This window comes from Podarcis bocagei (assembly GCF_964188305.1).
Source record: "Podarcis bocagei genome assembly, chromosome: 8".
In the NCBI taxonomy this organism is placed as follows: Eukaryota; Metazoa; Chordata; class Lepidosauria; order Squamata; family Lacertidae; genus Podarcis; species Podarcis bocagei.
This window is the reverse complement of record NC_138133.1, coordinates 69952815-69965160: the sequence shown is the minus strand read 5'-3', so window position 1 is coordinate 69965160 and position 12346 is coordinate 69952815. Positions and strand designations below refer to the sequence as shown.

The following is a 12346-nucleotide window of genomic DNA, read 5'->3' as shown; positions in this document are numbered from 1 at the left end:
CCAAGCATGCAAATTCACTGGCCAAGGAAAAAGAGCAATTGGTTCCGAGGTTTTAGCTGACAGTATGCAGTGATGTTGAGGACTGGCCAGTGGGGAGCCATGAGGGCTGATGTGAGCATGATTATCCAATTATTAAATTTCTATATCACTTAATATATTAAAAACAGCTGACTGAGAAGAGCATGTGGCGTTCTTCCTCAGAAGAAACCTGGGGGGACAGGCCACTGGTATAGAGATTGTTCTGCATTTATAATTAGGAACAGTCAGTGCTTTTTTTCTAAAAAAAAATGTTTAGGGATACTCTCATTTTGACTCAAGAAAACCACCATTTTATAGTTCAAATTGGGGGGAAATAAATACAGTAAATGGCCAAAAGTACAAAAATCCACAAAATATTTAGGGGTATGCATCCCCCTGCGTCCCCCCAGAAAAAAGCACTGGGAATAGTACAAGCCGAACCTGCAGCAAAATGTTGCAGCGTGGAGGGCTTCTGTTCAGGATTCCAACCATCCAGACATGCTCTTTAGGATACACCATTAAATCTCCACCCCCTGGTTTCCTGTTAACCCTCCTCCCTGAATAAAGTGAGTTAGTGTTTGGTGACTACTGAGCAGGCTGAGTCCTCCTTAGGATCCTCTGTGGGGGTCCCCTCCTTCATAAAAAATAATAATAAGTTTGTTGTAAACCTTGGGATTCCCCCAAATCTGCGAATAACGTGCGTATGGATGGTGGTGGTTTGGCTATACAAAGATCCACACTTGCAGAATGGGTTCACTCTTAGGATATAGGATGGCAGAAGGTAAAATCATTGTGCTATCTGAAAATATGATGTCCGTATATGCGTGCGATTGAAGGCTAGGGATGATTTTGTTCTCACTGTTCATCTAGCAGCACATGGGATAAGCAGGGAGTTGCACAGTAGTTTGGAGTGGTTTAATGTTTCAGAAGTATCCGTGGCCCACTTAGGGAAAATCAATATCCAGTGCCAACATTAGCCTGATATGGGAAGGGAGCAGGGGTCATTTCAGGCTGTGCTTATTTCAGCCTGTGAAATTTCACCTGCCAGTAAGATATAAATAGACACAATGAGGTCTTACTTTAGACAAATATATGCCACCTAGTGGTAAAAGTATCTTCCAGTGCCTCTTTTAAGCCTGGAGAGCAGGGAATGGGGAACCAGATGTTTTTGGCTTCAACTCCCACCATCTCTGACCACTGGCCATGCTGGCTGGAGCTGGAGTGCGAAAAGCGTTTGGGGGTGCACAGTGTCCCCATCTTTGACCTAGAGTATCTGCAACCACTTTACATAGAACAAGCAAGTTTCTCAGCAGAGGCAGGTGCTGATAAGAACACACCTGTCCACTTTTTTTGGGTGGCATGGGCGAAATACCTGCAGTGGATCCGAATCGCATAGGATGAATTGCTTGATGTTATTATGACATTCTCTTTCCCACCCACCCCCTTTTTGTATTGAGTGGCTTATTTGCACCAAGCTTCCCCCTGCCCCAAGGATGAGGTTTATTCTTTCAAGTTAAAACTGAAAACTGTGAAGAATTGTCAAGGATTACGGCGTGTTTACCATTCCCCAAAGATAAACTTCAGCTAATTAAGATCTTTACACTAGTCCTTGCAATAACAGGAAACCAATTTAGACATCTATGTACAGCTTATTTCTAAAAAGGTTCCACATCTGTGCTGCCTGCCATGCAAGGGAATCTTTTTCTCCATCAGGATTGCTCCTAACGGCCTAAGATTGTGTATTCATGTAGCAACGCAAATACAAGTGGCTTAATGTACAATCTCCAGCACATATATTATTTCCAGAACTCATTATGTAGGAAGCAGCCTTCGGAAGCTGAACAAAAACCAGGGAATAAGCAATGACATGGATTTTATAGCTTGTACTTTTCTTTTTAGCTCTGAACCCATGTTCACACTAATTGGACAAAGTACACTTTAGATGTTGAGAACAATGATAAACACTTTCCAAAACATGAATGAACCATACGATTTCCTTTAGAAGTGTGCTCTTATTTAAGACTCAGCAATGTAGTCTGCTGCTTTGGCCAAGCAACGCCACTTGTCAGGCAGGATCAACAAGGACTTCAGGCGAGAGCTTCCTATTCTGTGTGCTTAAGGCTCTTATGGCAACTCTCGATTGTAACATGGAGTCTTTAATATTTGCATATTTTGTTTTGAGTAGGCTAGGCAACTGCGGTGTGCAGATCTTGAACAGATATTTTAGCCACGTTTCTAATTTCTAAACAAAGTGACCCTGTCGTTCTGTTAAGCCTTTACATACTATCACCGGCAACCCTACAATTCAATTGGGCCAAGTCCTTCCCATCAACTAGGAAAGAGCCTTCTACGTTGAGTGGCGGCTGATCCTTCAGGACAAATGGGACAGTGACCCGTCAACCTCAACCAGGCCCCATTTGCTTGCTTCTTATAACCAGCCCAGGGCAAGGCATGGCCTGTCAGCTTCCTCCTCAGGGATACCCCTTATAGAACTCAGCAGGGAGGATAGGCTCTGGTTCCCCTATACTGCATACCTTCCAATTGTTCCTATTTGCCAGGGACATTCCCAGAATTACAGAAGCCATCCCAGCCTCTGATATGAACCATAGGCGCCGACTCCATGGGGCTTGAGGGGGCCCGAGCCCCCTCAAAAATTCGTTTGGGGGGGCTCCGCCCCCCCAATAATCTCCGGCACCCCTCCAGCAGAGCGCCATCGCCGCCCCTCCCCCAGCCCAAAATGCACAGGGTCGGGCTGCATGCCTCCTGCCCTCCCTCCCGAGCAAAAGCTCCACCCAATTTCCTTCGGAGCTGATTAATAGGCGCAGCACGCTCTCCCCTATTTGCTCACGAGGAGGCGGCGCCACTTTATTTGCATATTCATGAGCTTATTTATTATTCATGAGCTTTCCCGGGCCCCCCCAATTTTTTTTATAAGTCCGCGTCCCTGATATGAACCCAGAATGTCCCAGGGACGAGCATACGCTGGCGTTTGCAGTGGTGCTGCTCTCTCGCACAAGACCAAGGCACCAAAAGATGCGCATCCCAATTTTGGTCAGAGTAATGTTGGAGGGTATGTTACTGTTGGTCTCCCTGACTTCTGTCCTACCAGTTCCAATTTATTATTATAAGCCGTCCCAGACCCTGCGTTCAGCATCTGATGCCCTTCTTTGAATGCCTTCTCCGGAGGGTGGCAACAGAAGATTGGGCCTTCTCTGTAGTGGCTCCCCATTTGTGGAATGCTCTCCCCAGGGACGTTCGCCTGGTGCCTTCATTATATATTTTTAGGAACCTGCCGAAAATGATCCTCTTCAACCAGGCCTTGGGCCGATTAATATTCTGTGGGAAAGGGGTGTTCTTGTTTTGCTGGTTTGTTTTATTCTGTGAACTGCTCTGAGATCTTATGCTGAAGTGCGGTATATAAATCTAATAAAGAAAGACGTAAAGATGTATTTATTTAATTTGTATAGTGCTGGATTGTTAAAAAGCCCTCCAAGTGGAATGGGGCTTTTCCTGTTTTTACTGTGGTAGAAACTACAAGTTTAAGTGCTCAGGGGCAGAGTAACCTGTCTCCTGCCAGGTCAGCCTATTTAGTCCATCAAGCTCTGAACTGTACGTTGACTCGCTGCTGCTTTCCAGGGATCTCAAGCACAGCATCTTCCCCCGTCCCTTGCTACCTGATCCCCAAAGCATGTGCTGTACTACCGAGCGAGGGTCCCTCCCCATAATTTCCAGCTCTGCGGCTAAAAATAAACAGGAATGGCATTCCCCAGTGCTGGATTAAACCCTGTAGAAGCCACTAGGCAGTCAAAATCTTGAGGGGCCTCACACTGAACTAAGAAAGCTTGATATTGCAATTTTCTTTCAAGACCAATATTATTTTGATCCATTGCCGCAGGCTCCCTAAAAAGCGTGGAGCCTCTACGCCTGTGCCTATTCTGCCTATTTGATAATCCAGCACTGCATTCCCCCTCCTGTGGCAGCGACCAGCTATGAAGACGCCCTTTAAAACACAACTTGGAAATAAAAACAAACGCAGAAAAACCAGAGGATGCTCAGCATTGTCGTTGTTGGAAGAAGGTTTCGCATGGACAGCAACACGTTTAAAGGGCGATATTAAAAAAGAGAGAGAGAAAAGAACCCAAACACAACCATTCCCCTTAGGATCCACTGAGGTCGCATCCAGATGCTGAACAGCTGCCAGAGCTGATCATCCAGTGTCTTCTTCAAAGCAGGCTAAGCAGGCAGGAAGGGACACAGCCTGGGGACTCTATCCTCACGAGACTGCAGGGTCCGATGGTATAAGTGACTTCATTCTCACACACCCCTGGTGGCAAACAGATCTCCTTGGTGACGGTGGAGTAGTTGTACTCCTTCCCTCTGCAAGTCTTAAATTCTTCCTCGTGCTCAGCCGACACTTTGATTTTCCCATCTTGTACCCTCACTGTAATGTCTTCCGGGTCGAAACCCTTAACGTCCATTAAAGCCAGCAGCTTTGGGCGGCTACATGCTGCCATTATCTTAGTGATCCTTCTTCGAATTCTGCAAAATAATAGCAACAGCAGTAGTAATAATGGTTACAATAATAACATAGGAAAGAAGAACGAGCCAAGCTGCTTCAAGCGGCCAGAATCCCGCACACAGGAGGATGATACTGATAATAATAATAATAATAATAATAATAATAATAATAATAATAATAATAATAATAATAAACCACAGAGCCTAGGATTTGCCGATCAGAAGGTCAGCGGTTCGAATCCCCGTGACGGGGTGAGTTCCCGTTGCTCGGTCCCTGCTCCTGCCAACCTAGCAGTTTGAAAGCACGTCAAAGTGCAAGTAGATAAATAGGTACCGCTTCAGCAGTACGCTGCTCTGGTTCGCCACATGCTGGCCACATGATCCGGAAGCTGTACGCCGGCTCCCTCAGCCAATAAAGCGAGATGAGCGCCGCAACCCCAGAGTCGGTTTCCCCAGCCATTCTGGGCAGCTTCCAACAAAGTATTAAAATACAAGTGGTATTAAAAGACAACAAAGTATTAAAATACAGGATGAGGCTAAATCTGTTGATAAATAGGCATGATTTGACGGTACATTGTGTCGGTGGATTGACATTATGTGACAGTGGAAACCAAATGGTTGCAATACAGTACATCAGCTTGTACCAGTTCACAGGAAATGCCACAGGGTTGAACTCATCTATATCCTTGTGTTGGTAGAACTGGACAGTGACAAATCTGTGATGTTTGCTGCAACATTAGACTCTAATCATTTGCCAGTGGCCTTCTCTCTCTCTCTCTCTCTCTCTCTCTCTGTGTGTGTGTGTGTGTGTGTAGGGGTGTGTGCAGTTTTAGAAACTAGCCAGGCGCCAGGTGCGTTTTGCAACTGGCATGGATCCAATTGCGACTATGTGGAGATCTCTGGATGCCAGGTTGGCGGCTGACATCTCCATCTGGCTGGCCCCTCCAGCTTTCTTAAGCAAATAAGCTGAAGAGCTTATTTTTTGCATTTAGATCCCAGCTTTTTCTCCAAGGAGTGCATAGTTAATTCCGTACAACAACAACCCTGTGAGGTAGGTGAAGATGCCGTGACAGGCCCAAGGTCACCCAGTGAGCTTCATGACTGAGTGGGGATTTGAACCCTGATCTCCCAGGTCCTAGTCCGACACTCTAACCACTACACCACACTGGCTTCCTAGAGTACTTCTGCTATGGGACAGCTATATAAATGAAGGAGGTAAATAAATTTGGGGAAAGCAAAAAGTCCCTTAGAGAGGGATCGGAAATATTTTCCTTGAAGCTTGCATTTGTTTTATTCTAGATTGTTTTATTGAATGTTTTAATGAAAACTGCTTTGAGACCTTTTTATTTTTTTAAAAAATAAAGTGGTATGGAAATAAAATGAAAAATAGTTACAAAAAAGAGGAGCCTAGACATTCCATTGTAGTGACTGTAACTAAGGCTGAAGGTGCCATTTGGCAATTAGCTTATATATAGGAGATAAATATAGAAACACTATCTAATGCAGGACATTTTATAAGCATACCAAAAAGCTTGCAATCTAGGGATAGTTAAAAGGAAGACACATAAAGAAATGTGGCTATGTAGAAAAGGAATACACAGTTGGAAACAAGTGCTGAAGGAAAGCCATCCTTCAAAATTCACACTTCTCCAAATTTTGCAATGCCACTCTCCAGTCATGTGTACAAAAAATTAATATACTAGGGTAAAGTGTGCATTGAAATGCACGTATATGTGAAAATAACACACAAAAATGCATAAAAATGTGTTCATTAGCAGAAATTCACACTAAAATGATGATAAATTTTCACGAGAACCTTTTTTTAAAAAAAAATCACAAAGTGATTCGAATGTAAGATTGGGGGAAAAATAGAAACTTGCAGGTTTGCCCATCCCTGCTCTTGAATGACATAGGATCCTGGGTATTTGATTTGATGGAGCAGCACTTCTCAACGTCCCCTCCCTCACCCCTCAGATCAGCAGGGAAAGCCCTGCTTGTGGATCCACCAATGGACATCTCTTATTGCGAAGAGACCTGGAGTAGAGCCTTCTCTGCAGAGCTCCCTCTTCGTGGAGTCAAGAGCAAACACAACACAGATGGGGTTTTCCATCACCTGTGGAAACACTTTCTTTCTCTAGGTGTTACAGGCTATGGTTAGACTGTTTTTGAGCTTGGGGGTTATCTTTTATTATAGAAGGGACTATGAGTGTCATCTAGTCCAACTCTCTGCAATGCAGGAATATTTTGCTTAATGTGGGGCTTGAAACTGCGACCTTGATTTAAGAGTCTCCTGCTCGACCAAATGAGCTATATTTTATTGCACAGTCAGAAGTCTTTGTGCTAATGGAAATATTTTGCTGGATATTGCCCATGGATTTATTTATTATGGAAACTGTTCTGAAGTTACCTGGTGACTAAAAGTGGTATAAAGGTAACAGGACCTCTGACCATTAGGTTCAGTTGTGGCCGACTCTGGGGTTGCGGTGCTCATCTCGCTTTATTGGCCGAGGGAGCCGGTGTACAGCTTCCAGGTCATGTGGCCAGCATGACTAAGCCGCTTCTGGCGAACCAGAGCAGCGCACGGAAACGCCGTTTATCTTCCCACCGGAGTGGTACCTATTTATCTACTTGCACTTTGACGTGCTTTCGAACTGCTAGGTTGGCAGGAGAAAAGTGGTATACAAGCACACAAAAGGAACCATGAACGTGGCTCTTTTATTCCACTTACAACAGAAATCCAAACGCCACTTTCAGATTTGCTGAAACGTGAACATGCTCAATGATAAATGACGCAGTGGCAGGCCAGGTCATTATATATTTGTAGTGCACCCTTCTGCCAAGAATCTCATGACAACATACATGGAATTCCTTACCCTACCCTGTGAGGTAGGGTCATTCCTTGAATTTATTTGAGGAGTATGTATTTTGGCCACGCTCAGTTCTGTTATCTGACTAACTACTGGCTGAAAAACTTTAGTTTCCTGTGTGGTGCTTATATGAGTCTCAAATTATATGCAGCCAGAGACCATCTTGGCTGTGAGTCCTGGAAGACCTGCCCCCGCCTTGCTGGTTTTTCCCACCTGGCTTGGGAGGGTGGGGCCTTGACTGACTCCAACTACAAAAGTGGAGGCTGCTGAACAAATTATTGGGCTGGGGGATTATTTCGTTGTTTTTTTGTTGGGGTTTCTTGTTGCTGTTATTGATATTAATTTTCTGCAATTGTTATTTTTAGACCTTGTTAAGATTTATGTGGAAATTGATAAACCTTGTTGTGTGCTTCTTGATATGTTTTATTTATTGTTTGACTGTTGTGATAGTAACAAGGCCTGCTGGATCAGACCAAAGGCCAACTAGTCTAGCATTCTGTTCCCACAGGGGCCAACCAGCTACACACAAGAAAAAATGCCACAAAAAAGTCAGAAATTAAATTGTTATAACAAAAAGGGGGGAGGCCCTATGGAAAATGGCAAATAAAATATTTTTGCTCTCTAGCGCCACCTGGTGTTGCATGTTTATAACGCATTCAAAGCACTGTTTTTTGACTAATGTAGCTGAGTCCTAAAAGTTGCATTGAAGGGGAGATTATCCCATGCTTTGGGAAGAATTATCCCAGGGGCTTTGTACTGCAATTGGTCATTGCCAACATTTTAAAAACAAACAAACGAGAAACTTAAGGGATTTTCTGATAAATGGGTAAATCCAGGTTAAATGGGGGAGGGGGAATACCCCACTGGCATTTTGATGCCAACTACGTTGTGCAGACACTGCAAAGGAAGTGCATGCGTGAGATCCCCAGATCCTAAAATGAATGCCCACCTAGAAGCACTCTGCAACCTCATGTAGCCATAGCTCACCCCTGGTGCGGATAAGCCAGTCGCAGGGTAGAGTTCAGACACTCTGCTGGAGAAGGAGAGTGCCTGAGGTGAATAAAAAGATTGGGTTGTATTCAGCCAACGTTCACTCAGAGCAGAACCCCATGAATGGGCCCATTAGCAATGGCTACTAATTTCAATGGGTCTCCTCTTGATAAATGTTGATGGAGTACAAACGACTGCAACCTCACGCCTGGGAGAAAATACAACAGGGGGGCCCAAAAATTTTTCAAACAGGACCAGATTTGATGAAACCAAAGTTGTTGAGCTGTTACCCCAGGAGACAAACTGCCACGGGGGCCAGATTAAACCGACATGCCTGAAATAGTGTCTTTGTTGGTGTACTTCTCTTGAGAGGGCATTCCAAAGCTTTGGTGCCTCCACAGGCTTTAAAAGTACATACAATGGTACCTCGGGTTAAGAACTTAATTTGTTCTGGAGGTCCGTTCTTAACCTGAGGTGCCACTTTAGCTAATGGGGCCCCTCCCGCTTCCGCCACTGTGCAATTTCTGTTCTCATCCTGAAGCAAAGTTCTTAACCCGAGGTACAATTTCTGGGTTAGCGGAGTCTGTAACCTGAAGCGTCTGTAACCCGAGGTGCCACTGCACCACTTCTAAGAGCGCAAGAGGAGCTTGCTTGATCAGGCCAGTGACCCATCTCGTCTCACAATGGCCAACCAGCTGCCGATGGGAAACCCACAAGCAGAATCCAAGTGCAGGAGACCACTCCCCTCCTGCGTTTTCCAGCAACTGATATTCAGGAGCACTATGGCCTTCAAGGGCAGAGTCAAAGCATAGCCATCATGACCGGTAGCCACAGATATCCTTATCCCCCATGAATTTGTCCAGTCCTCTTTTAAAGCCGCCCAAATTGGTGGCAATCGCTGCATTTTGTGGGATCAAATGCCACAGCTTAACTAAGCCACTCTGTGAAGAAGCAGTTCATCTCTTCTTTTTTTATTCTGAATCTTAAAAAAAAAGGCGGTGGGGGGGAGGGTGGCAGGGCTTGGCTCCATCCAAGTTGGTGACCTCCTAAATAATTTCTATGTTCTGAATCGCCCTGAGATCTAGGGGTATAGGGTAGTATACAGATTTAACAAATAAGCAATAAAATAGCAACATGCAGAAGGACCCAGTTTAAAACAGACCTGGAAACTGCAAATGTGCTTCCTTCCCCTCTTTTGTAGGACATCTATTGCTGCAGCAGTTGAATTACATAACTAGATAAAGGTAAAGGGACCCCTGACTGTTAGGTCCAGTTGTGGATGACTCTGGGGTTGTGGCGCTCATCTCACTTTACTGGCCAAGGGAGCTGGCGTTTGTCCGGAGACAGCTTTCGGGTCATGTGGCCACCATGACTAAGCTGCTTCTGGCGAACCAGAGCAGCGCACGGAAACACCGTTTACCTTCCCGCTGGAGCGATACCTATTTATCTACTTGCACTTTGACATGCTTTTGAACTGCTAGGTTGGCAGGAGCAGGGACCGAGCAACAGGAGCTCACCCTGTTGTGGGGATTCGAACCGCCGACCTTCTCATCAGCAAACCCTAGGCTCAGTGGTTTAGACCACAGTGCCACCCGCGTCCCTTTAGAGAACTAGATACACAGGAACAAATGCACTCCCCATTGCTTCCACCCTGCTCCTTTTAACACCTTAACAATTAACACCTTAAATAATTACGCAAGCGACAAACTGGAGAGACCCGTTTACCTGGCCAGTTCTTGCTCAGCTTCTATCTTAGCCCTGATAGCTTTACGCTCCAAAGGTGTGAGGCAAGGCGGTCTACAGGGACGACAGCATAGTATGTCACACAGGCAGTGTGGGTAGGGGTGGAGAAGACAGCAGCAATGTGGGTGGAGACTTATATCACAAAGGCAGGTTGCCTGGACTTCGCAGGATTTAGGGCAGCAACTCATGTCCATAAGCCTTAAGCGCTTCTTTATTTCTCTGTCGGTTCGCCTTAAATCTCGCCTTACAGCTTCGAGGGCGTTGCAGAGGGTTGCCATGAGTAGGCATTAAACCATATTAACCGACGAGTACAGCCTTCAATAAAGGGCACTCGTCAGGGGAAAAAAAATTGGTCTTGCAAGCCCCGGCCAGAAGTTTGCATTAAGGAGCAAGCAACTGGTGTTCTGGCTGTATTCCAGCATGGCGTTTATGACATCATTGCTCTGCAAATATGTCACAGTCTAGCCATCGCCACGGGAACGGTAAACTGTAGTTGTGTCTCAGCTGCTGAATGTAAAATGCCAGCCCGATGAAGCATCAAGGTCATTCTTTCATGTACAATGAAGTCAGAAAGCTCCGAGTTTGTGGTATTTGTTAAAAGCCATTACAGACTTCTGTTAAAAGCCCACATTACAGACTTTCTCATTTCTCAGGGGGGTATCTTGTACTTTGGCCTCTTGGTAGGAAATGAGTGTGATGTGGGTGTCTTAATGGTGTTGTGATAGGAACTAAAGATTGGTTTGGATGAAATACTTGGACGTTGTCCAATTGTCCTTATAAACACAGAAACATAAAACATATAGGCAGAAAGCAAATCAGGCCCATATCCTGAAAAGCCAAATCCAATGATGAATAATGTTTCACAACATTACTATTGGGGGCCAACTATTAAATTTAAACTCAAAATTTAGTTCAGGAACCATTTTATGTTCAGAATGTGGCCTCCTAAGAGATAGCCCTCAAACTTTCTGAAGATCTAATTCTTGGGTAACAAGACTGAACAAGACTCCACCTCCTTCAGAAATAACACCAAGTTCCCTCAGATGGTTTTAGTTAAAATACACTGGGATTCAGTTTTCTGTGCCCACTGTCTCCTACTGCTTGTATTTACTCTGATATTATGAAATGCCCATTATGTCACAGGTTTCATGCGAGAAATATAAAAGGCTAAATTTTCAGACTTTTGCTTTGATCAGGATGCCCTGAACTATGGTTTTACAAAATTCTATGAATTGCCGAAGTAATTTAACATCCTGCTTTGTATCCAGTGGTAGTCCTACTCAAAGTAGACCCAATAAAATGAATTACTACTACTAACTTGGGCCCATTAATTTCAATGGGTCTACTCTTGAGTAAAACTTAGTTGGGTACAACTCCCATCTTTAACAATGCTTTCAGGGGGTCCTTTAGGCAACTGTTGCGCAGGATGGTAAAAAGTACATCCTATCGCAGGGTTTAAAGCCCAAAAACCAATTGCAGAAGTTTTATACTAAAATTCTAGGGTATATAAATTTTGTTCTAAGAAGCAAAAACAATGCCTTGACTAAATTTCACATGTACTCTCAGTGGCACCTTGTTCTCTGGATACTGTAGATCCACTTTTTGGTCTCCAAACGGGCCTCTGAGAAGCATATCCTCTTTTGCTGTGTGTGATAGAGGAAGGGAAATGTAAGAGACTGAATGGGGTGGCACACAGAGAGAAGGAGCTATGTAATGCTGCAAACTCCAACATCTTTTGGTCCTGGCTCTGCCTGCTACCAAGCTGTAGTCCCCGACTTTTCAAATCACCTCTTGTTTAGGGATAGCACAGCTCTGTTTTGGGGGCAACAGCAGATACAAGACCCACTTCTTGGTCTGCTAGTTTCTGTGGACTAGCAGCAATTCACACCAAGTACCGTATTTTTTGCTCTGTAAGACTCACTTTTTCCCTCCTAAAAAGTAAGGGGAAATGTGTGTGTGTCTTATGGAGCGGATGCAGGCTGCACAGCTATCCCAGAAGCCAGAACAGCAAGAGGGATTGCTGCTTTCACTGCACAGCGATCCCTCTTGCTGTTCTGGCTTCTGAGATTCAGGATATTTTTTTTCTTGTTTTCCTCCTCCAAAAACTAGGTGCATCTTGTGGTCTGGTGCATCTTATAGAGCAAAAAATACGGTAGATTGCACACAACTGGAGCTCTGATTCTGAGCAGCAATCACACACCTTAATATTC

General features: G+C 44.6%; 1 protein-coding gene across 1 annotated transcript; it reads right to left on the bottom strand.

Moving 5' to 3' along the window:
• Nucleotides 1–4065: 4065 nt before the first annotated feature.
• Nucleotides 4066–10549, bottom strand: ODF1 (outer dense fiber of sperm tails 1). The gene is made up of 2 exons (XM_081205233.1): nucleotides 10119–10549; nucleotides 4066–4557 (listed from the first exon to the last, which is right to left on the bottom strand). Exons 1-2 carry the CDS (start codon nucleotides 10412–10414, stop codon nucleotides 4242–4244), a joined length of 612 nt encoding a protein of 203 aa, XP_081061359.1. The 5' UTR covers nucleotides 10415–10549; the 3' UTR covers nucleotides 4066–4241.
• Between the last annotated feature and the right edge of the window lie 1797 nt (nucleotides 10550–12346).

Bases quoted from the DNA above. Each gene is read 5' to 3' on its own strand.
- ODF1 (XM_081205233.1), bottom strand. From the start codon at position 10,414: ATGGCAACCCTCTGCAACGCCCTCGAAGCTGTAAGGCGAGATTTAAGG. The intron at 4,558-10,118 runs GTAAACGGGTCT...ATTATTTTGCAG, and splicing joins GCTGAGCAAGAACTGGCCAG to AATTCGAAGAAGGATCACTA.